Source organism: Ananas comosus, linkage group 21 (genome assembly GCF_001540865.1).
Source record: "Ananas comosus cultivar F153 linkage group 21, ASM154086v1, whole genome shotgun sequence".
Classification (NCBI taxonomy): domain Eukaryota; kingdom Viridiplantae; phylum Streptophyta; class Magnoliopsida; order Poales; family Bromeliaceae; genus Ananas; species Ananas comosus.
Genome location: NC_033641.1, coordinates 9,133,930 through 9,160,390, shown reverse-complemented (window position 1 = coordinate 9,160,390; position 26,461 = coordinate 9,133,930). Strand labels below are relative to the sequence as shown.

The following is a 26,461-nucleotide window of genomic DNA, read 5'->3' as shown; positions in this document are numbered from 1 at the left end:
GAGTTAAAGTTTTGTACTAAAATTTGACCATAAGGTTGAGAACAAAGTTAAAGTGACTCGATTCATTCTTTTTTTTCTTTTTCTTTTTTTTTTGAAGGTTTATGATTTGACATTTACCAATCAATGCACATTGGTGTGCAATTTACTATTACTATCATTATTATTACTCCACAGCAAACTAAGGTCTTCTTAAGTCAAAAAATGAGTAAAATTAATCACGGGTATCTTATTCGATTTTTCAACAATCTCTAAAAAATAACTTTTTCATTATTTCTTAACTATTGAGGATTGAAAATTAGTCGCGGACGAAGTATCAACTTAGCAGGTTAATTATTTTAAAAAAAAATTTTAAAAGTTTAGATAACGAATATAATATTCTTAAATTTTAGATAGCTATTTGCAAAATAGAAACAAATTCAAAAAGTTCCCCTGCGCTTAATCCTCCCAAAAATGTGCAAATGAGAACAAACGTTCTCTCACCGGTTAAGAATAACAGTAGATACAATTGGTAATACGTAAACACCGCATACAATAATAGAAACAAATCACACGAACTAATATTAAAAGCAACTGCAAGATCGAGAGAGATTGATTTGAAAATTATGGACTGTAATACCTGCGAGAAAAATTTATTCTTCGCACTCACAACACCATCTCATACTTCAATCCCCGCCAACTTGGTTGCTGCATCTAAGATTTACAAACTTATTTAACATAAACATAAGATTAAACAGCGAGCAGATGAGGTCGACGGCGTAGTGCAAAGCTCGCATTCGACCAAGGATGTGACATGCTTAACAGAAGCCAAATACAATCTTAAAGCTCCAACCAGTAAATTCCTAACTCAGAGCGAAACCAACTCAAAACTTCATATTCCAAATTCAGTAAACGAAAGGAGAAACCGCCGACTGCGGTCGCCCGCACCACCGCAACATCCGAAAGAATAAAACATTAAGTCATGACTCAAACGTCATTACATTTAATCCAGTGTTATCACACTCTAACGTAAACAAAACCATACACCAAAACCTAACTGTTATTAGTGTAAAATAATTGCATGATTCTCTTATGGTCAGCAATGCAATTTCAGCGAATTTCATCTAAAACTTAAACCATAAAAATTTTGGCGCATAGCAGGGATGGGCCCCAGCAGGAAGTGGGCTGCATCAATGGCCCACGGAGAAACATTACTAGAATGAGTCTATAGACTCGTGCAGTGAAATGAAGTTCCAAACATTACTAGAATGAGTCTGCAGACTCTTGCAGCGAAGTGAAGTCCCTTAAAAGTTTCATCTCTGAGATCACTTGGTCTTCTTGCTTTCATCGGACGTCGCAGCGTCGGATGTCGCGGCACCATCTTGAGCTGCTGTTGCTTCGTTTGTTAGAAGGTTCTCTTTCCCCTTGTCTTCATCTTCACCTCCGAAACCAAACTCATTTACTCGCTTCTTATCGACCGGATATATCCACCTCTGATATAGGTATATCAAGAAAATTACATCTGTACACCAGAAAAAAAAAAAGAAGAAAAGACATACATAAAAACCAGAGAAAAAAACAGACAATAGAAACTGCACAATCTGCCCACAAATTGGAGAGTGTATTTGAGATAGTGATTAGGGCATCAAGTGCGTGAGGCTCAAAGAAGCAGGGATCTAAGAGGATATCTTCATTACTTGAACCCATGCCACCATAGCAAATGCGAGAAGCCCCGACTACTAGGTCCACTACATGGGAATATATTACTCACCGTCTCGGAAAACAGAGAGCCGATGAAGCATCGGCATTTTGATGACAAAAGCGAAAAGGTCGTCGATGATAGTGTTGAGGAATTTGTATGTCATCTGTCTCCAAGGCATATGTGCCACCGACTGAAGCTTGTAGTTTATGAAGAGCTGCGGGCACATCATGATAAAACCTGCAAATCATGTAGGAATGTATAAATTGAACTTTTCTCTCCTAAACAAAAAGTAGGCATGTAATACACGATAAAATGTTTGAACAAGGGCTTACCAAACATGTAGACGCAGCTAGTGAGAGAAGAGAGTATCCAAGAATACCAGCTCTTGTGCTTCTCATACATGAGAGAATAGACGGAGGAACAAGCCACAAGGAAGAAAAGAACATACGACAAGTATTTCATTGCAATGTCATCATATTCCTTGGTCTTATTCTTCGCATATGAGTCATGGTCCCGGAACCTTAACATGGGAATCTTTCCGCTTCTGTCAATCTGGTTTGGAGGTCAAAGAAGTTAAATGCTAAGCATAAGAAGAGAGAAACAAATAATTTCAAACTAATCTTTGCCAATAACAGGAAAGCTCCTAAATTTAAGGCTATAAAGTAATAAAGTGTGGCAGTTGAGACAAAGGAAAAGAATGAACCAACATAAATAAGCAATAATTTCTACTATCTGATTGTTATAATGAAAACGGTAATTACATATCATCAAGTTTTGCTCCTCTTCGTGGCTCTCTACGACCATCGAATGGCCCTCCAATAAACAAAAGGAAATATGCCAAATAAGTAGCCCCAACAGATCTGCATGCCCTATCTATTCCTTTCTCCCACTAATCCTTTGTAGTTGGATTGTTCGACTTAACAAGATAGCTAAATTGAATAAATAAAGGGACATATATTGATAATATAAAGTTGCACAAATATAGAACCAACAGTGCCACTGAATTTTCACTAATTCCTATATGGTTTTGTATCTCTAGCTTTCAAGCTGTGCAAGCAAGCCGACATGTTATATCCGATATCGGAAAACTGAAGAGTTACACAACTATATGGAACATACCTCAATGTGCATGGCTTTCCCAATTTTCCAAAACTCAATGCAACAGCCGACTCCAGAACTTGCAAGGATCATCCATGAAGTCTCATTGTCAAGGAGATAAAGGAAAACAACCAGCTGACATATAAAGCTCACAACCACTGATTTAGCAGATAACCCCTCCATAGACTTGTTCTTGTTCCAAAATTGAATATCTGGATAAAAGAACCCAATTAATTGTTTATTTACTACCACTATGTCGGTTAGCTAAAACAGGGTCAAAAACATATAATTAAGCATTCTCATCATACCATTCTTGAAAGCCAAGAAATCGAACACAGAATGCAGTAGGGAAACGACCATTGTTACTACCAAAAGGTATGGGTTTCCTTCCAAGAACACCCTCTGCAAGTTAAATACCATGTCAAGCATTTGTGATAAAAATGATAACATAAATGGGCAGACATAGAACACAACTCACTATCAAGGGACGGAAATAATAAAAGGGCATACCACACCTGGCCCATGAGGACTAAAACATGTATAACATTGAACTTAGGCCTAATACTGTAATCAGGTAAATAAAACCATATCAGTCTATCCAATTGTTCAGGAAATTGAAACAAGTGCCACTGCATTTTTTTTCATTTTACCACTTCATTGTCCCAACAAAAAGAGATCAAACACTGTTTTAAGTCATTCCCGTACTTATTTCACAAAATGAGAAATCAATATGTGTTCTCCATCATACTCCTAGTATGAAATCAAAGATTGTCAAACAAAAGTTACTCTACTTCTCTAAAGAATCTGACCCTAAAGGCTCAATCTAGAATCCCAGCTCTTCAGAACCCTATGTCATTCTTTTATCCACTAGAACTAATGAGTTTGAAGTAATTAAATTCATAATACTATTTCTTTCGGCAAGTACAACTTTATCACATGTAATGACATAAAACTTGTATCTTTCTAAATGATATCAAGAACTAAGTGATAGTACTGAAATTGTAGAATGAAGAAACTGAATGACTTTTATCCAAAAGTGTGGTATTTCAATGAAGATAATGCTACACAACTACCTATTAGTGTGGCAGGTAAAGTTACCTAATGTAGATTTTTTTTTTATTAATAGGCTTAAAGAATATTATAATTATAAAAATAGGTCTGCAAAAAAATTATTTACAAAAGTAGTCCTATGTGGTGAATGAATCATAGTTAATTCGCGAATTATTGAAAATTCGAATAAAACGGACCGTACACGATTTATTCCCAAAAAATCAGAATAATACGCGAATTTTTGGGTTAGATTTATTATTCGCGAATAATTCGCGTATGCTGAACTATTCGGCCAAAAAAAGGCACAAATTTTTTGGATAAAATTCCTTTCCGAATTATTGCCGAATTATTGCCGAATCATTCACGAATTATTGAAAAACTTCATGAACTTCCGAAATATGTGGATCATGAAAAACATGAAGATAGAGACGACAATAAAATTTGCTATTGCTTTTTTCACTTAATCTACTTTATTTTGTAGCTCTCTTTTTTATGTTTTTAAGAATTTACAACTATGTATGCTAGTAGCAAAAATCTAGAGAAAATAGCTTAGTTTAATAGCCGAATTTTTTATCCTGAATTGTTAATTGGTGAACGTATAATATCCGTATAAATCGCGTATCCAAATAATTGGCGAATCCATTTTTTAAGCCGTATTTTTCAACGAATTTAAAAATTAAGATACAAATTTTATTTGAATTATACCCATACTGAATTTTTGCCGATCCGAATTAACTAACTATGGAATGAATTACCGCTTTCTAAATGCAGTAAATCATTCGCCACTTTCTTTAAAATATTTAAATTATTTTTAGAGTTTAGTACTACGCATTTCTCGAAATTTGGATGTGGAAAACATGTAAGTTACGTGAAAGCGGTGATGATTCACCGCTTTCTTAAAGCAGTAAACCATTCACCGCTTAGGCCTAATTTTATAAATAAAAATTTTGGATGCCTATTTTTACAATAAAAAAAGATGCGTAGACTTAGTAGCCCAAAAAGCCCCCTAATATACCTAATATATCAAAGGGCTCCACATTACTTGTAAGGACAACATGCTAATTATCTTTGATATGGCATCCTTACGAACAATAAGGTTTATGTGCAGAAAGATGCAAAAGTTTGGCCCTCTACAAGTAAAAGGGACAATTTACCATGAATCATACCTTAAGTTCATCGGTCTCGCCTTCAAGCATGCTTCCATAACTGCGATGAACCTGGAATGACTGCTCAATCTGTAAGAATAACTGCCACTTGGTCATACTAATTGGACTGAGTTCGAGGTTAAGAGGCAATTCCTTCACTGTTTCATTGAGTGGAATCAATTTATCCCTCAAAAGCCAAAATTCATTGAAGTATACTGTCGGATAGTAGTTCCCAGTTATTGGGTCCACATTCAAATCTGCCCGTCTAATGTAAAGGAAAACTTTTCTAGTTCTCATTTTTGTATATCAGACATTATATACAAATGAAATTTTCATAAAAATTGATTAAAAAGCAATTTCAAGAAGGGAGCAAACATTTAAAAGCATCATATACAAGATTTTTACAAACATGTGTGCTAGTATTATGTACTTACTAATTCGTCAAAAACAAAATTGTCTACCAAAATGATTGGAAAAAAGACCAACCGAGTTTAAATAAGTTGTCTGACTTCAATTTTCCTCTCAGCATTTTTTTTTATTTTATTTTTTTGTATGGGGGGATTCTGACAGCTTTAAGTGAGGGCTATGGTATGGTATACACAAAAGGAAATAATAGCAGATAAACAAACCGAACAAGAGAAGAAAGTTTGGGTAATTATTATACATATAGTGAAAAGTAGTATACACAAGTTCAAGATTAAGATGGCTAGCAAACAAAACAGTTATTCCGTATTTCACTATCAATACGTAGATAGTGAAATTCCAAAGAAATACCGTCTAGCTGCATATAAAACAAAGGTATTGAGGTACAAGGATACGACCAGCAACCGTTTGAGGAATGTTGTTATGAGGGTACCTGAATTTGTAATCAAAAAAGAAAAACTGATAGGATATCAAACAAGTAATCAGAGTAGCAAAAAGACAACGTAATATAAGTGAATGAATCAAAACATCAAGAATGAATACTACTGCAGAATAAACTTAGGTCGATATTTACAGATTATGAAAATGCTACAATATGTGTTGACACAACAAATCAAAATAAGATTGGTGCAGCATTTTACATGATCACTTAGTTCACTCATCTTTAAGCAAGAAAACCAGTAACCGTTCCTTGAAAACATACCGGGTAAAATCATCAACGAGATTAATGGTGATATTGGGCTTCCAATATGAAACAAATTCTAAAGGACCTTCATCTTTAGCTTCAAGCTGTGTATCATCATCCTGTGAGAACAATGATGGGGTTATATCATCTCTAACAACAAAACAAAGAAGAAAGACGGATAGACAGTTTTGTTCCTCAAGCACAAGAGTGACGATATAATTAACTTTTTTTGAAAAACAGATTAACGAAGGAGACAAGCAGAACAAAGCTACTAAAAGTACAGCCAGCAATCAAAGAATACTAGAGCCACAAAATAGGAAAAGCCAATATGACAGCTGAATGCAAAACAAAGAGAGCAATAAGAGTAAGGGAAACCTTGGGAAGTGGCTCCTCTTCCGATGAACTCTTAGAATCTCCCAGTAAGCTCTTCCTTTTGTCCACTTTCGACTTTGGCAGGAACACCACAACAGCTAAAAGAGAAAATTGAGCAAGCTAAGGTAACTAAAAATTACACTAATTGCATAAGGAGATAGCCTTAAAAAAAATAATAATAATCCTTACGATGTGTCCTCCCAAAGGCAGATTTCGGATCATACTCAGGATCACTAGGATCTGCTGGGTAGCCAGAGCGGGCAAAGAAAACATGCGCATAGAGGCTCCCATTATGTTTCAAGGCCTACAATACCCATAATGCAAATAGTTGAAAATTAATTTATAACTTTAAATTTAAGAGAAAGGTAAAAGTGTAGGATGACCCCCTCAACTCCTCAACCATTTTGAACTACTCACAAAAGTATAGGGGTAAGATACTCATAACAGTGCGATCTATCAATCATTACCTCCGATGGATAATATGTCATTGAATGAGATCTGGTGCTAGCAGGTCCCCATATAGCATATGGCACATTTGTCTCATGCCAAACGAGGGCCTCTTCATCATTGAAGTCGTTGAACGTTTCCTTTTCAGATAAATATAGCCACATATCCTGAGATAGGAAGAAGCAATTAACATATCAACCAATGACGGTAAATAGTTACAATATACAGTATTCAAAATGTGTCCAAAGTAAATTATATACACGAAGGTAAATAACAAGCAAGTGCCTGTCGGCGCTGAGACACTGCAATTTAATACATACTTATTGATGAAAGAATTCCAGATGAGTTCCTATAAGAAATTTGTATGATGCCAAAGTGGCAAAATAGTCTAAATAGTAGAAAATTACAAGTGTTTTAAAATGAGATCTGTGGGCACTGACTTGTGCATCTGAAGCCATTTCAACACTATCCGTCAGATAGGCAAACTCTAAGTTGGTCTCAGTGTACATAAATGGTATGTTGATAAAATATATCTTAAAAAGGTTCTTACTATTATTTTTTTCTTCCTTCTTCAAGAATCATTTGAGAAGAAATGCCTTTAGGTGCGATAAGAAATGCTTTCAACTATGGCTTCACCAAACTCAATTCAAATCTAAAGATATAACTTCAAACTTCCCCGAAGACTCAAAAGCTTTAAAGCTTCATCAATTTTCTACCCCCTTTCCTTTTTCTAAGAACCCCAAAAATCAAGTAACCGCCTCACAGTTTGGGCTTCACTGAGTTTACAAGCAGGGTCTCAGTCAAGCTAGTTTCCAAGACACAGCTGAAATTCAGCAATATTAACATACATAAAAGGCTGTAAAGGTGGTCTCTTTCCGACGCCTTAAGACTAAATAACATCTACTAAAAAACCTCTTCCTTTCTCTTCTGATCTTCCTACCAACATCCTGACCAGGGTATTTTGGTAATGCAATGCTTATATCAAGTACACAAAGTTTTGGTCACACTTAAACATCAAACAATGCCTCACGACATTTTCTCACATAACATGGAGGACTAGTAAAAGCTTGTCCTTAAATCCATCAAGTCTTAAGTTTTCTTCTTTCAGGTGATTGTTTAGAGTCTCAAGACCTGCCTAAACTAACTGCAACATGAAGATTGAGCTCAGAACCTACGATCATAGCCCTGATTGATAAATAGGGAAAAACTTGTCAACTAGATTCTCTCTCATCAGCATAGCAATCCAAAGTTCAAACTCATAAGGCATATAACCTTGCTGATGGGTTCATCAATATTCAAAATAAAGACCATACACTTCTGAACTACATAGAGAACTGAGTTTAGCCACAAATAGCTACCTTTTTCAAATGCTTATATGGCCAAAAAATATATATACAAATGAACAAAGAAACGACACACACAAAATCAGCACTTTTCTCAACAATCCTATAATCCTACCTAAAACCCTAGCAATTCCCATACTAGATCGAGATTCCAAATCAAACAACCCCACATACTAAAACGATTTCACGATCCCATTCCCTACAATTCCCACAAACTCAAATCAATCACCCACACCCAATCCATCACAACAACAGAACAAATTGCCCTAAGATCTCGGATCGATCAATCCAAGTACCAAATCACGGGCTCAGATCATCCTGCGACGGGTTTGGGACACTCACCAGGGTCTCGCCCTTTTGGAAGAGGTTGGAGATGAGCACCGAGGGTTCGGAGGGCCTCTTGGGGGAGAAGAACTTGGAGGCGAAGTACCAGAACACCGCCATCCGCACAATCCCCGACACTGTTTGCCCGAAGCCGCCCTGCGCCGGCCTCCCCGGCCGCCCCGCCCCCGGCGGCGGCGCCGCCGCCGCCGCCGCCACAGCCGCAGGTTGCGACATCGCCACCACCTCCCGCGGCGGAGCTCCCGATCCCTACCACGTCGAGGAGAGGGGGAGAGAGAGAGAGAGAGAGAGATGGAGAGAGAGAGAGAGAGAGGAGATGGCGAGGAATACAAATAAGAATCGAACATCGGTGGGGGTGGTATTGTATATATATACAAAGGGTGAAAATGTCGGGATAGTCCCTGGGATTAATAGAATTCTTATTTTCTTGTTAGATTTATGTGAATAAATTGTTAAAATATTTTAGATAGTTAGAATTATATATAATTTGTCAATATCTTTATATAATTGTTAAGATTATATATAAAAAATAAAAAATAGTGAAAAAAATAGTGAATCATTCATCATATTCACGTCTTTTAAATTTCATTAAAAATAATAAATTTCATTAAAAAAGATAAACTGTTTGAACAAAATAAGCTTATTTGGCCAAATTAATTTTTTACAAGGACATTTGATAAATTTTAAATTTTAAATATTTAAATTAAAAAAGTCCTCAAGTATATTGAAAAAATCAAAATATAGGTTTTTTTTTGTCTTATTTTTACAGAAGTGATACTCATGCCGCAAGAACCTATTGTTAGGAATTTTGTTATCTTAATTCCTTCAAATTCTATTTTTTTGAATTTTATATCTAGTTCACTAAAATTTTTATGAAGTTTAATAATACCATTAGTCACTAACTATAAAATTAGTCTAATTTTATTTTACTGTAAAGTATTTAATATTATTAAATTTAGTAAAATTATCAATTTTAAAAAAATCAAAAAGTTGAGTCTTAATAAAATAATTAAAAGTTGACACCTAATTTCGAAATAGTAAATACTCAAAGGGGTTCCATACAATTTTACGTACAAAAGGTGATAGTGATGGTTTTTAAATTAATAATAACTTAATTTATTTTTAGAGTGTTTGTTTCATAATGAAGAAGGGTTTTGTGTGATTTTTGTGGGTCACCGTCATCGGATGGACCTCATTGGCTGTTGCATGCCACGTGGCGGGAGATATTTTCGCGGAGCTATATAATATATTCCCTGAACCGGGTCCACGTCGTTATCCGTGGACCACCTTGTGATCCACTCTTAATTGTACAACTGTACTCAATCCCAACCGTTCATTGAGTAGCTCTTCGGCGAGATTTCGTTGAAGCAATTTGCTGAGCCGTGTGACTCATCCTGGTAAACTTCAAATACCACCATGTGTTTCGTACTTTTTCACTTTAGTATCATGTGATTTAAAATGTATTAAATTAGTATACTGTTTTTTTATTTTTATCTTACCGTCAGTTTTTTTATTAATATTTTGTTAAATTATATAAAAAAAAACTTCAGATACCCCTACTTAGGTTAATCGAATATTCACTTTAGTAGTCTTTAGTTTTAACTTTGTCACTAATTTAACGAAAAAAATTAGTGAAATCGATAATAAAAAAATAAAAATAAAACCACAGGCACTAAATTGATACACTTTAAATCACAGAGTACTAAAGTGAGAAAGTGTAAAACTCTAGGAGTGGTATTTGAAGTTTTTCCTTTAAAATATTTGTTTGTCTCAAACTTTTCTGTCCCAATCTTAACATCATAATAATCAACAACAGATTTACTAACATTTATTATTTGTTTTGACAAAATTTACATCCAGAACCACGTCGTTAATTTTAACTCCAACCGTCACGCCAGCATTAAACTGTTATTACAAGATGTCGGCATTCTGCTCTGTAACGGAAAGCCAGATTAGGCCGAGTCATATTCGAAAAGGTGGGAGACTCGATTGGATCAAGTCATGTTGAAACTGCTGGGAGTTGCTGTGTTTGTACACTTTAGGGCGTGTTTGGTTCGTCTATTTTTCATCGTGGATTCGGAATCGGAATGGATAAATCCGTTTGTCCGTATTTGATATGTGAAAATTTTATTCTGATTCCCATTTCAGGTGAATGGGATTCCCCCAATTACCTATTTTTTTCAATCCGGCTTAAGAGGCCGGATTGAAAATTGAATTCGAGCGAAATGGATATGTTCAGATTAAATTTAACCTTTTTAAGCTTTTCAAATGTAAGTTTAACCTAAGTTTAAAAATTATATTTATAAATTTAAATTTTAATTTGAACCTAGTTTTATATTTTGAACTATCCGTTCAATTTCAAATTTTATTTTTTTTAAATATATTTGAAATTTTGACATCATTTTAAAATTTTGATGTAAATTTTTAATATTTAATTTCCAGTTTGAATTTAAACTAATATATTATAAAGATAAAATCAGCATATTAATTTAATTTCGTTTCTGATAACTATCTAAACCAAACACCGACAATGGAAATAGTTCATTTCAATTCCAAATCAGATGGCGAACCAAACAAAATGAGGTAATGAATCATTCCGATTTCATTTCCGACTTATTTTCATTTCGATTCTTATACCGATTCCGACTTTGAACCAAGTACACTCTAAAGTGAATTTGTTGAATCTTTTTAATACCTCAAGTTTTTAAAATTTATGTTTAGCGCCAACAATCCACCATAAACTATACCACGTGGCAAATTTTTTCTGATTTAACGATTTTTCTACTAAGGCTTAGTTTGGTATTGAGTTCAATGTAATGCTATTAGATAGAATGTAATACTTCTGCGTTCTCCGATGGGACCGCAGAAAATATATCGTAACCGATTAACTGCAATATGCAGAACGCAATATTACGTACTGAAACAAACAGGGTATTTTCACATCTGTAGTTTCTCACCGCACGTAACGCAATCTCCCCGCAATCACAAACGAAGCCTTAGACGAATTTAAATGCAATAAATAGTAAAAATTAGTGACGTAATTACAAAAACTATGGTTAGTACTTATTTAATAATGAAATTAACTTTTAAAATTGAGTTTTTGAGCATGACAATATTGTTTGCACCTCTTTAGTATCCACTGCATTTCGCGGTCTCTAAATTTGTCACTAAAATATGTTTAGTATTAATTAATAACTCAAAGGCATATATCATTAAGTTATTCATAATCCAACTTATTGCTTTAATAAATCCCCTAACAAGGAGACCCCCTAATTGGCAAATGGCCTCTCTTATTGCAATAAAAAATCTAGAGATCATATATGAAATAAAATATTATTAAGGCATAATATCTAATATGCTTTTCAAAATTTTAAAAATATATAATATATTTCTAGTGGACTAAAATGCCCTTACTAATTTGCAAAAAGAAATTCAAATATACCCCTAATTCAAGGGTTTATTAATGGTATTTGGATTTTAGAAGGGTATTTTGCGAATATACAAGAGGTAAAATTTAAATATGTAAGTTCAAGCTCTAAATATTAAATATAAAATACTAAAATACTGTTCTCTAATTAGGGCTAGAATTGAGCCAAATGATGTGGAAAAATTATGAAATTTAGTTTTCAAATACTTTTAATAGTGTAAATCAAGTCTAACGCGATCGATTTGGAAGCCGTATCATTGAAAATAACTGGTAGCACGTAGGTCTCTGTGCTACCGATAGTATACCAGCCTAGCTCTTATTTATAAGGAAAAACTTTAAATACTCCCCTGTGGTTTCTCACTTTCTTACTTTAGTACCCTGTGATTTAAAGTGAATCAAGTTAGTACCCCGTGGTTTCGCACTTTTGCACTTTAGTACCCTGTGGTTTAAAGTGTATCAAGTTAGTACTTTGTGGTTTTGCACTTTCTCACTTTAGCACCATGTGGTTTAATATTTCGTTAAATTATATATAAAAAACTTCAAATACCTTACCTAGATTTATCGAATATTCATTTTAGTACCCTTTAGTTTTAACTTTGTCACTGATTTAATGAAAAAAATACTCCAAAATGGATAATAAAAAGAGAAAAATGAAACCACATGTTAACTTGATACACTTTAAACCATATGGTACTAAAGTGAGAAAGTGCGAAACTACAGGAGGGTATTTAAGTTTTCCCTATTTATAATATATCCTCAAATGGAAACTAGATATTTAGTTATCTGTATAACATATTCTCGTATATATTAATATATATCTTAATAATACTATACTTATCATTCATTTCTAATATGGGTAAATATATTATACATAAAAAATTAAGTATCTTATGTTTTGAGACGCTACTCAATTCGTTTATTTCATTTAGAAATAAACTTAGCTTGAAATGTGATAACTAAGATTCGAACTTGGGACCTCAGATACCAACCACCAAGCACTTTATCACTTGTTATGAATATTAAGTATCTTATGTTGATAACTAATATACCGGGCTTTCGGAGCGAGTCCGGGCCGGGGTTGGACATGTCCAAATAGGCCTAGACCCAAAGTAATAACTTTGATATCCAAAGCCCGGCCTATACATGGCCAATCGCGCCGCATCTTTTAGGCCCAGGCCCAGTTCCACCCCTATCTCTCTAATAGTGAGCGATTGGATTGGACCAGGAAATGCACATAGATTTGTATCGGTGGAGCTACTACCCTGATCTGTCCTGAATAGGATAATAAGTTGGGCCCAAAAATAATAAAAATAATAATAATAATTCGCTTTGACTTTGTCACGATCTGCTAAGAAATGAAGTGGGAGGTGGGGGGACTCCGTCCAAAACTCGCTCCCGTTCCGTCCAGTCCCCTCTAAATGGAATGAGAAGTAGAAGCAAAAAATAAGATAAAAATTAATCCGCTTCAAATATGCCTCGGCCCATAAAGGAAACGGGAAACTACACACAAGGATATATAAATAAAGAAATATTGGGCTAACAATGGGCCATAAATGGGCCATGCAAATGAAACCCCATGTTAGGCCTAGTATCATAATACCAAAAAAAGTACATTGGAGGAAGGTTGTGGTGAAAGGGGTAGTAAACAAAGGGTTAATTTCATATATATCCCTACAAATACAGTGAATTATAAATATATCCTTATAAACTTCAACTTTTATAGATTGTCTTTGCAAAAGTCATGATCTTTTCAAATATGTCCCTGCCGTTATGATCGGTTAGAAAAAATTAGTTAACCATAGATAAAATACTTAACTCTATTTAGTTAATGATGTGAATTGATATTTTTACCTCTTTTTAATTAATAGTTGGAATTTTTGGAGAGGCATATTTGTGATGGCAAAAAATTCATTCACTTATAAAATAAATAGTGTTTTAACGGTAACAAACCAGAGAGACATATTTAAAAATATTAGAACTTTTGCAGGGACAACATATAAAAGTTGAACTTTGTAGGGATGTATTTATAATTCATTATGTTTGTAAGGACCTGTAAGAAATTAACCCCCCAAAAAAAATACAGCATCCGATTTGGCTTGGTTTCGGATCATCCATTTTGAAAATCTAATCGGGTCGGGTCGAAAAAGCTCATAAACCCGAATGATTTTCGAGCTGATTTTGAATAATTTTTTATTACTGTAACTTGATTGAAAAGGGCAGGGTTCGCAGAGTTGGGTCGGATCAACCTAAACTTACCAGGTTAACAAATCGGATAGATCAATCGATAGGCTCGTTCGGGTTAGGTCGATTCATTGGTGGATTGGGTTGGGTCGGGTTTGACGGGTCGACAAGTTGGATTGGATTGGATACGATTTAGTAGTGCTTGATGGATTCATTGGTTAATACATTGTTTACAAAATTTAAATGGTTGGCGGGTCAGGTTTCATCTCAGGATCCGACCCACTTGGGTTTCAGTTCGCTCTTCTCTTTATTACTCGAAACAGGTCCAAGTCGGGTTCGGGTCGCGACCTACATAGACACAATTATACGAAGCTAAACCCAGCCCGAAACCGGTATTACCGACCCTTTGCGACCGCTACATCAAATAGGATTCGGGTTGGGTAAGTTCGTGATGAATAAGTACAAAACTTATCTGAACTATGAACTATTTTTATTTGGCTGTTCAATTGTTCAAAATTTAATTTTATTATCAATTTTCAATTTGTTTGATTTGAGTCAGTCAACAGTATTTTTTACTTTAAAATTCGAATGCATCATTTATCTTTACACATTTAGTTAGTATACTTTATACGATTCTCGTAACTGTAAATTTATTAAAGTAAATGATTGGCTTAAATTTTAAAGTCAAAGTACCGTTGAATGATTCAAATTAATAAAATGAAAGGTCGGGTAGTAAAATTGAAATTTTAAAATGTTAAATAGTCGATTCAAAATGGCCTATAGTTTAGATAAGTTCTGTATCTTTTTATCTAAATTAACTTACTTTATTGTATAAATAACTTTTTGCACAGAACGATCTATATGTTTTACCCTAAAAATCAAACTTAAATCTCACTTAAAATGTTGCAAACATTTTTAACTCAACATTATATTTTACAGCACTGTATTTGTTTCTAGTTGAAAGAAGATTCTTTATATATCCTATTAGTCATGAGAAAAATATGTTGAGTTATCTTAGTATATAAATTTATTGTTTATCCTATTTATTATTTTTTGGGACTATTTTATATTACTTTCAAAAAGTCATATATGTCAATCTAAATATTCTTCTTCTTGTGTACAAGACTTGCATACAACTAACATATGATTGATTAAAATTATGCAAAGCAAATCAAAAAAGATTCTCTAAATTTTGTTTATCCAATAAAAGATGATCTTAAAATGCTCTTGTAAATAGTATATTATTCTCTGGATTATGAGATAATCAAAATGAATATAAAATCATGCACTTTAACCTTTTTTTTTATGAGTTGTGATTTATTTCAATAATGTGATTTATTTCAATAATATCTTTTATACAATGGCTTTGACTCTCTAGTATCAAAGTACTTTTATTATTATTGGAATAAAGCTACACTTCACTACTTATAATCATACTCTACAATAATTTTAATTTCCATTAATAGGTAAGTGTGAATCATGAGGTTACCAAAATTTTTTTAAAAAAAAGTTATGGATATGAGCATATCTAATAGTTTATGACATTTGAACTCTCATAAAAGAGCATAATTAGAATCATATTTCTTGAACATTTATATAATCATATTTCTTGATAGTAACAAAAATACTAAATATTTTTTTGTACTATCTTGGAAGCAAAATGAAAATTTTATTCAATTTATTTGATTAAGCAACTAGAATTGTTAAAATGATAGATTACCAAATCATATCAAGTCAAAGTAAACACATTTTATGATTCAAAGAAAGAAAATAGTTTTTCTGCATAAACATATTACCACCCGCAGAAAAAATAAACGTTTTCTAGTATTAACTACCGGTACATATTTATGATTTCAATCAGGGTTTAGGATTTAGGTTTTAGAGTTACTTATAATTCTCTTTCGGTTTATGTGTTAATAGAAAAGGCAACAGTCCATGATTTTTTATTATAAGCTTTATCATATTAGGTGTATGGCATTACTCTATATCTTGCCCAATTATTTCTATTATTCACACCTATGCTAACATTAACCACAACAAGAAAAAAAAAAAATCTTCATATAACTTATTGAATCACTTTTAGTGTCCAAAGTTGTAATGCAATGTGTGGATTAATTCTCCTTTCATAATTAATGTTAGTTCCAAAATATTATAATCACTAAGTGTGTTTTGGGAAAAAAAAAATTCATATTAAGAACATTATGGTATATATGTAGCTGTCATGCTAACATTTTTAATTTAGCCCTAATCATACACTTTATAGTGGAAAATTTTAGGGGAAAAAATGTCCAAATTAGAATATATATGAAACTAATTAAGCACACAAAAAATTGACTACAAGTGTTCCTATTGCCCTATAAGTATCCTATTATCCCCTAATAAGTATATATCCCTTATTATTCTAACATGGATAATATTATTACACATAAAGGTTCAAATTTTTAAGCTCTCTATGTTAGAGGCTAGAAGAAAATAAGCCATGTTAATATGTTATATCATTTGGCTACACTTGAATAATATCTAGATGAGTAGATCCTCATTCATATTTTCTTGCTACTAGCATCTAAAAAATTAAAAAAATAATAATAAACGAAACTGTTTTTCACGAAAATACCTAATCAAATTGTTGAAACGATTTACAGTGCAACTTGCGCAATTAAGGAGCATACATATGCATGTAAATACAGATTAGTCAGGCTGCAATACTTCTGGAAGTAAACGAGGTCGTTAAGTTTCGCATTATTTAATTTCCGGCAATAAATTATTTGACTTATTGATCCACACCGTCAAACTTAATCGAGACTATCTGAACTTCTTAGGTTTTGAATTTTGTAGTTTTATTATAGTATTTGTCTAGTATTCGAGTGGTCTAAAAATTTAAAATTTTTAATGTCCAATATAAAATGAATTTAAAGCTAGAACAAAAGATATTTTAAAATTATAAAATTTAATTTCTAAAAAGTTCAAATAGCTTAAGTCGTGTTTGACGATGCTGATCGTCAATTCAGATTTTTCATCGTTTGAAAGGACCGAAGTATTTTAGTCTGACTCTATAATTATATAAGAAAAAAAAATATTTATGTTTTAGTGGGTACATGAACATGAACTAAGCAAAAAAAACCCTACTACCTTGTGATTGGTTGAACACATATAAGCTCATGTAAATCATTTCTAACTGGTAGACAAAAACAAGATAAAATAAGTAGCACATATTGCACTTGAAAAAAAAAAAAAAAAAGCAAGCAAATTAAAAATTTTAAGCTTAATTAAACACATGAATTTTATTGGCAAAAAATGGCCTTCACCAAACTCTTAACATGCTAACAACTCCACAACAAGTTCCTTCCACCATTCCACTTCTTTTTCTTATATTATATAATTTTGTTTTTATTTTGTCCTTCTTAATTTTAGGTTGCCAAAGAGGACAAGTAAGCTCTTGCTCCCCTTTGGCCCCTGAAAGGGACTTCTTCAACACACCCAACACAAGTTTCTCTTCTTAATTAATGCAGATGGAGAGGATTAAGGAATCTTGCCCCTTTGTGATTCCCAGGAGACCACAATCCTAATTAATAATTATTCTCTCTCTCTCTCTCTCTCCAAGTATTGACTAAATAAACACTGAATGCAGTTGATGAGTCAGTTTTATACATTTGAGTATTAGTCGGTGACTTAACTATTCAGATTTCATGTGTAAAAGGCCTATTTGAATGTCTTAACATGTCTGGCATATCTCTCGTCTTGTTTAATCAAGAGTTTTACAGCAGTTGATAAATAAGAAATGTGATCAGAAGTTAACAATAATGTACTTTAAAATAAGTTTTCTGTCTATTCTGAAAAGTAACGGACTAACTGGTTGCTACACGCACAAAGCAAATTCAACAGTTCTAGTTTAGGGTACATTTTGAGATACCGATAATATTATTATTTTAATACATATATTCATAGGTAATGATTTATAATTTATATATATATATATATGTATATATATATTTCTAATTGCATCACCACATGCCAATGAGTGATTCCACCTCTTGATATAATACTGCCCCCTCTTGCCCTAACTTGCTCCTCTGCCCCACACCAACAAGCAATGAGAAACCCTAGAAAATAAAATAAATAATAATAATAATAATAATTAAAAATTAAACTAATTATTAATTGAACCTACAAATGCACAAGCTAATTAATGGTGGTGACTTTTTCCTTGGCTTTTTCCCTGCAATTGACTTCCTACCTGGACATCACAATCCAGAGCATCCTATAAACATCTTGAACTGAAAATAATAATAATAATAATAATAATAATAATAATTTTAAATTTATATTTTTTTTAAAATAAGAGCACAAATAATTAAGAGGCTAATCACTATCATATTCCCCTACCCACAAAGATTATTATAATGGGGAAAAAAAAAAAAAGTGGGTACAGTTCATCTGGTGTACTCTCCACCACCCCACCACAAAATAAATAAATAAATAAATAATGCAACTTGGGGGGATTAACTTATAATTGTTACTTAGCCTCACATGTGAGTATTAGGTTCTTTGTATTGTTGAAGGATAAAATGTGTGGATAGTCCCTGTACCATCAATATTCTGATGTCGGTCCATATACTATTTATCTGAACACTTGTTATTTTATTTGAGTTATTTTAATCATTTGAATCAGAGATTTTGTGGTAACAAAAGACTCCATGGGGAAGGGGATGTTGGAATCTACATTTTTGTTAACTAAAAGCTAGTAAAATTATAAAATTTAATAAAAAAAACTATATTTAATTTAACTGAACGATCAATTTAAATGAGTAGAAATAAATTGTTTATTTTATAATGAAAATTAATTTTTTCAAAATCCAAGTATCTAAGTAAAATATACAGAGATTAACAATCACCGACTCAAAATCGAATCAGGCTTTGAGCACGATGTGCGTGTGCATGCAAATGGCCTACCGACATCTTCAAAAAAAGAAAAGAAAAGAAAAGAAAAAACAGATAAAATCGTAGAGAATGTATCTGAGCCATGAATTATTTTGATTTTTATATTCGACTTTTCAAAATTTTAATTTTACTCTCCAATCTTTCAATTTGTTTGATTTAAGTCAGCCAACGGTTTCGTGACTTTAAAATTTCAACACGTTATTTATTTTTACAGATTTAGTTAGTATAATTTATGCAATTCTCGCGACTACAAACTAATTATAATAAGAAATTAGATGAAATGGGGAAAACGTCAAATACCACCCTGTGGTTTCACACTTTCTCACTTTAGTACCATATGGTTTAAAGCGTGTCAATTTAGTGTCCTGTGGTTTTATTTTTATCTTTTTATTATCAATTCCACTATTTTTTTTCGTTAAATCAACAAAGTTAAATTAAATCGTACTAAAGTGAATATTCAATGAACCTATGTGGGGTATCTGAAATTTTTTGTATATAATTTAACGAAATATTAACGAAAAAACTGAGGAAAAGACAAAAATAAAATCACAAGATACTAACTTGATACACTTTAAACCATAGGGTACTAAAGTGAGAAAGTGCGAAATCACAGGAATGGTATTTGAAGTTTACGCTTTAAAATGGTTCATAGTTAGGATAAGTTCTATACATTTTTACTTTTAAAAAAGTAAACTTTAAATACCACCCATGTGGTTTCGCACTTTCTCACTTTGGTACCATGCGGTTTAAAGTGTATTAAGTTAGTGTCCTATGGTTTCATTTTTATCTTTTCGTCAGTTTTTCCGTTAACATCTCATTCGTTAGATTATATACAAAAAACTTCAAATACCCCATCTAGATTTATCGAATATTTACTTTAGTACTCTATAGTTTTAACTTTGTCACTAATTTAACGAAAAAAATTAGTGGAATCGATAATAAAAAGATAAAAAGAAAATCACACGGCACTAAATTGATACACTTAAAACCACAGGGCACTAAAGTGAGAAAGTGTGATAACCACAGGGTGGTATTTGAAGTTTTTCCCAAAAAAAAAAGGACCATGGGACCAAAATTGCAAGTTGAGATAATACAGGGACTTTTAAACATTTTATCCAAATTAATTAATTAGAGATAGAGAGAGAGAGATACTTTACTTGCCGGAATATCACTGGCCAGGACTTTAGTGCCTGCCCATCGTGAGACAGAATATTTAAAAAGAAAAAAAAAAAAAGAAATAGTGTGGGCCCCACAAACGGTCGCCGTCAAGTCTCCGTTAGCACGCGAAACGGGACGGAGCAATATTTTCCTGTACCCGGCGTATCCGTACACGTCATGCAACTTTTATAATAAATTCATTTATTTTTATTAGAAAATAAAAAAAAAACATACGGAACTTACATGACGTATGAAAATATTTGGATTTAACTATTCAATTTTTCAAAATTTTAATTTTATTATCTAATTTTTTAATTTATTTAATTTGAATCGGTCAACGATACTTTGGGCATCGAAATTTTTATAAAGGCGCATGATTTTATCATGCAGTTTTTATAAGGAACTTATATGAACTACGAAACATTTGGATTTAGTTATTCGATGTTTCAAAATTTTGGTATTATTATCAAAATTTTTGATTTGTTTAATTTGAGTCGGTCAACGACATTTTGGACTTCGAAATTTTATAAATGGTGCATAATAAAATCATGTGCAGTCGCGACAAAAAGTTTTTTATTGAGTTGAATATTACTGACACCCTCTAAATGGTAGGTTTATGTGACGACAGATGCATGACATTTGAAATTTCAGTTCCTGCAGCTATTACCATCAAAATGATGATCCATTTTTCTATCGGATTGAATATGTGTCAGTTGTAGAAAGTATAATTATGAAAATAACTTCGATTCGTGAGTTTAAGTTTAACCAGCAACTAACCCGCGAAATGCACGGATTTTAAATTTATCTTTTAATTACATTTTTTATATAATATATATTAATTTTTACATATTAAGCTTTTATTAGAAAAATTATTGAATCAAATTAAAATAAATACTATCATGATATACTAATAGATTGTAAGTAAATAATTTAAAATGAAAAGATTTTAAAATGAAAAAGTAAAAAGGCTCAAATCCATTAAAAATTTAACGTAATTATTATTTATATATTTTTTAATACACAATATTGAAATGGCGAAGAAAATTAATTTTATTTCAAATTCTTAATGACTAATTCTGTAAGGTTATTTTTTGAAGGATTTAAAGTGACTAAATTTGAAAAGTAATTTTTTAGAACTTGTGAAGTATGATACATATTATGATTCTTTTAAACTAAAAAATAATTATTATTGTGAATAATTAGTCATGTATGTATATCGATTATTTTCAACAAATCAATCAAAAATTTAAATATAAATATCAAACATACCTCCCAAAAGTAATTATTGAGCATTTCTTGCGATAGGGGTAAATATTTATGCGCTCCGAAATTTTCAATACTATGACGAAGTCCAGAAGCGACTCCGAATAAATCCTGACACTCTACAAAGAAGAAGACAAGTCTATAATACATGAAGCCAAACATATCCAAAGCTCAGGAACACGTAATTATTTTCGAATTATTCAAATATAACTTAAATTTTGTAAAATAATTGTAAATAAAGATGTATAAATAAACCTAAATATTATACAAAAATTTAAATAAAAATGAGAAAATAACTCCGCCTCCACCTCTCTTTTCATATGACGCGCATCATCCTGCAATGGATAAAAGTAAAACGCGCGAGAGATCGTTAGAAACTTAAAACCCAAAGAGAGAGAGAGAGAGAGAACGATAAAAGTTGAATAGACCTCAATCAAAGAAAGAAGGGAAAAAAAAATAAGAAAAAAAATAACTGTTGTGCAGTTAAGGAAAAAAAAAAAAAATATTACTTTTATTATTTTAATATTTAAAAATAAGTAAAGCTATTGTATATAAAAAAAATATATAAAAAAGAAGACCAAATTTTACAATATTAAAATAATTTGGTATGTATGTGTCACGCCCCGATTACACTTTTTCCGGGCCGGCCGACAATCCGCCGTATACAAAGGAATTTCCCCTGTATACGAAGCGATAGCTGTACCTGTAAATCAAACACTACACGAACAGTAGTAGAGAAGCTGCTAGAGAGAATAGAAGCTAACAAACTGAGTTTCATATACATAGTTCAGATCCAAAATACAAAGTTAACTCGCACAGCGAGTTAAGTCCACTATGTACATAAATCGAAACAAAAATCTACCTGCAGTAGGAGCACACTCTAGCTCAGTACGTCGGGTAGGGCTCTAACTCGCGACGCCCTTGCCTCGATCCTGACCCGCGAAGGCGCAGCAGCGGAAACCTGTGCTTGCAAAAACATAAGATACAACTGGGCGTGAGAACTACTGTAAAAACAAGTAGTCCTCAGTGGGTACAGCCCAAAACAACATCGGTCCACCTACTAAGTCTACAGAAGGAAGCAAGAATAGTAGTAAAATGCAGGAATGAAGTCTACCGCTATCAAACACTACACTATTATGCTCTACACTAACCAACTGTAGAAAATATCCAACCTGACCCAATCTAATCGGGACTGTAAGCATACCCGTCCCAGAGACTGTGAATACACCCGTCCCTGCCCCGTTGCGACTATCCAGCTCTATCCACACCAACTGGTCCGTGGAGAGCGAGTCCAACTGGCATGAGCGACACCAACGCGAAAGCACAAAGCCTGACTCCGGAGTGGCACTCGTGGGCGCTACCCAACCGAGTATGCAGCGTATCTCTGTCGAGCTCAAACAGGCTCCAACTAGCCAAAGCCAAGTAAACATGGTCAAAACAGGTCTACAAACCAAACCCACGTGCCCTCGGCACAATCTGTGACCAAAACAAGAATCTGGGTCCACCGCTAACCCGAACGGCACCCAACGACCCGAAACAGCCTACACTCTGCTGAAAAATAAGCTCGGCACCTCAGCACGAGCGTAAATGCCATCTAAACTACCCCAGGTATCCATCGCACTAATACTGCAACGATACAATCGAATTTCGCCTCCTAGAGCTAAATCTGGTAGTTTAAGCATATGACGGGTCAAAACGCAGGTTTTCTCCTAAGTCAATTTCAAGTCCAACATGTATAATATAAACATTCATTTCAGCATGCTTTTATATTCATATTACATCCAAAATGCGAATCGATGAATTAAAGCATGATATATAAGAACCGAACTATACACGTCGACTAAACATGCACTTAGGAGCGACACCGATGATAACCCACCTCTAGTGCAATTCCTGGCAGTACGGAACTCCCTCGGCTGCGGCACAACCTGCTGGATCGACTGAAAATGTCCGAGTCTCAAAATCAAGCTATCTCCAAGCTATCAACATCAAAATTCACAATTCAGTCCAAATACACAGCAGCAGAGAAGAGAAGGGTTTCGGCCAAACTAACCTTCACCAAAATCCACAAGTAAGGACTTCGTGGATTCCTCTCGCAGTCCCGAAACCAACGAATCAAGTTTCGTTGAAATCCGATGCTCCTACGTCGAGTACGAGCTGAAATACTAACAATCGACGATGAAGTTCAGCAAAACAGCACTTAAGCTTCAATATCCCAATTCCAATGTCAAAACTCACCTAATGAACTCCAATTCAGGTGGAGAGGGTTCCAAATCCAGTACTGGTTGATAGGGAAAGTGACTCAGCTCCACAAAGCCCCTGCTTCCCAAGTTCACCCCAAGAAAACTCAAAAATTGGCAAATTCTGTCCAAAGCAACAACAGCAGAGGAAAACCTGAGTTCGACTGAGCTAACCTTCACCAAATTCTGCAAATTAGGGCTTCGTGGATTCCTCTGGAAGTCAAGAATCCAGCAAACCAAGTTTCGTTGAAATCCGACCTTCCTACGTCACGCACGAGCCAAAACACTGGAGGTCGTCGCTGAAGAACTGCAAAATCAGCACCTTGCAATTCTTGGAGAGGTGGATCTTGATGCAAATTGGAAAGATTTGAGGGATTTGGGAGTAAAATCTAAGTCCTCTGTGAAGAACAGGTAAAAGAGCTCAAAGGGGGCGCTTCTCAGCTATTTATAGGCTGCTGGATAGATCAGATAAGCCCCAGGAAAAATAGCCGCAATCCAGTGCCCCTGCAGAAACGGGCGTTTCTGGGCGCCCGGAACCATGTTCTGGGCGACCAGAACATCCGGCCTGCACAAAATGGGCCCCTCGGACTCTCCGCCCGCGGTGTGCTGCGCCCGTAAACGGCACCGGCGGAACTCACCTACCGCCCTGCCACGCGTCGAAGCAAGCGATATTCACGAGGTGAAATTTCCGGACCCATTTTCTGGGCGCTCGAATCTGGCAAAACTCCAGTTTTGCTTATTTGAGTGCGCCGAGTCCAATTCTGCATCCAATTCGTGCAGAATTGACTCCGACTCAGTCCGACACTCTCCAGAGATGTCGACCAGTCTATAATACTGAAGCCAATCCTATCCAAAGCTCAGGAACACTACAGTATGGTTATGATTTCTTCTAATTATTTAAATATTTGTATAATAATTTAATTAAAATAGTTGTATAAATATATATATATAATCCAAAAAATTAAATAAAAATTAAAACAAACACCTGCGATTTTCACGCCGCCTCCGTCTCTTTTCTATGACGCGCCCCGCTCGCATCATCCTGCAATGGATAAAAGTAAAACGCGCGAGAGATCGTTAGAAACTTAAAACCCAAAGAGAGAGAGAGAGAGAGAACGATAAAAGTTGAATAGACCTCAATCAAAGAAAGAAGGGAAAAAAAAAAAAACTGTTGTTCAGTTAAGGAAAAAAAATAACTGTTGTGCAGTTAAGAAAAAAAATAACTATTGTGCAGTTAAGGAAAAAAAAATATTACTTTTATTATTTTAATATTTAAAAATAAGTAAAGCTATTGCATATAAAAAAAATATATAAAAAAGAAGACCAAATTTTACAATATTAAAATAATTTGGTATGTATGGTTATGATTTCTTCGTAACAAGGCTAACTTAGTATACTACGGTATACCGCGTGAATGTTTTTTTTAAAGTTACACGGTGCACCGTATATATATATATATATATATATAGTATTGGTTGATAAAATTAATTTAATAATATGTTTATAAATTCATTAATCTCCTTTAGTATTAGTTGATAAAATTTTATATATATATATATATATATATATATATATATATATATATATGATTACTTATTTACCGATAGTAAAATTTGTTTAGAATTTCAGACAGAATATATTTACGTGAGGTGAGTATATACTATAAAAAAAATATATTATTCATTTTCGTAAGTAATAAATAATATTGAATGATAAATTTCATTCAAAATTAGGGTCCTAGTTGATTATAGGTGAAGTGGTGTATGATATATATTTATACACCGGGTGCATGCACCCACAATTTCGTAACGTAATCGCGAGTTAAGGATGCCACGTCAGCAGAACGGAACGGGTCATGGACCACGCTGTCCCCCTGTCATTGGTCCCCCCCCCACTTTTTACGTTATTAGTTACTTTTACCGTATTGCCCCTGGTATTGCATATTTACGAAAATGTCCTTGATGGGTTATTTTATTTACTGTTGAGTCCCGTGTGTCGTGGATCGATTAGGACCGTTCGCTTTGATCAGCATCCTACGGTCCCCTCAACGACGAGAAATTATTGCATGGACCGTGGTCTATAGACCTCTTTTTTTTTTTTGCCCTTTTTTATGCCCATAAAAGCACAAGCGAGAGATTAAATACATAACTTTTTATTTATTTCACCGGAAGTGGAGAGGAGTAAAGTTATTTTCGGATATAATTCAAATTATATTGAGTTTAATTCACCCCAAACTAAAGTCAATTGCAGAAAAAAGTGGAAAAAAAAAATAAAATATCAACTTACCACCGCACCTTCACCTTTTGCGCAATTTATTTCCTGACAAACAAACAGAAAAACTGAAAAAATTTAAATTCCACAGCTATACAAATAAATAGTAAAAAAAAAATCATTCACCTGAACTCTACATCGCTCGATAATCTATTTCAATCTAAATTCCAGCTTCGCTGATACAAACAGGCTCTTAATCTGCATTCTACATGTTCAGCAGCGCAAGTATATACTGGATTCATATATGAAAATTTATAATTTTTTAAAAAGATTATTAATTAGGTATTTAGTGGCACAAGTTTTATGATGCTAAAATATTATTTTATTTGTTACATAAGAAAAATTTGTCAATATCAATAAATTTCTATTTTTTTTTTAGTTTTGTTGGATACTTAAAATA

The 26,461-nt window shown here is 33.5% G+C and overlaps 1 protein-coding gene across 1 annotated transcript; it reads right to left on the bottom strand.

The window, feature by feature from the left end:
• Positions 847-8,907, bottom strand: LOC109726449 (cleft lip and palate transmembrane protein 1 homolog). Its single transcript, XM_020256032.1, has 12 exons — positions 8,584-8,907; positions 6,919-7,065; positions 6,641-6,755; positions 6,455-6,549; positions 6,098-6,198; positions 5,790-5,827; positions 4,993-5,228; positions 3,085-3,178; positions 2,798-2,988; positions 2,011-2,230; positions 1,748-1,915; positions 847-1,498 (listed from the first exon to the last, which is right to left on the bottom strand). Exons 1-12 carry the CDS (start codon positions 8,797-8,799, stop codon positions 1,302-1,304), a joined length of 1,818 nt encoding a protein of 605 aa, XP_020111621.1. The 5' UTR covers positions 8,800-8,907; the 3' UTR covers positions 847-1,301.

What these genes read in the sequence shown, in the direction of transcription:
- LOC109726449 (XM_020256032.1), bottom strand. Translation starts at nt 8,799, where the DNA reads ATGTCGCAACCTGCGGCTGTGGCGGCGGCGGCGGCGGCGCCGCCGCCG. An exon ending in TTTCTTGGCTTTCAAGAATG is followed by an intron (nt 2,989 to 3,084) that starts GTATGATGAGAA and finishes TCTTTTATCCAG; the next exon opens with ATATTCAATTTTGGAACAAG. An exon ending in GGAAAGCCATGCACATTGAG is followed by an intron (nt 2,231 to 2,797) that starts GTATGTTCCATA and finishes CCTCCAAACCAG; the next exon opens with ATTGACAGAAGCGGAAAGAT.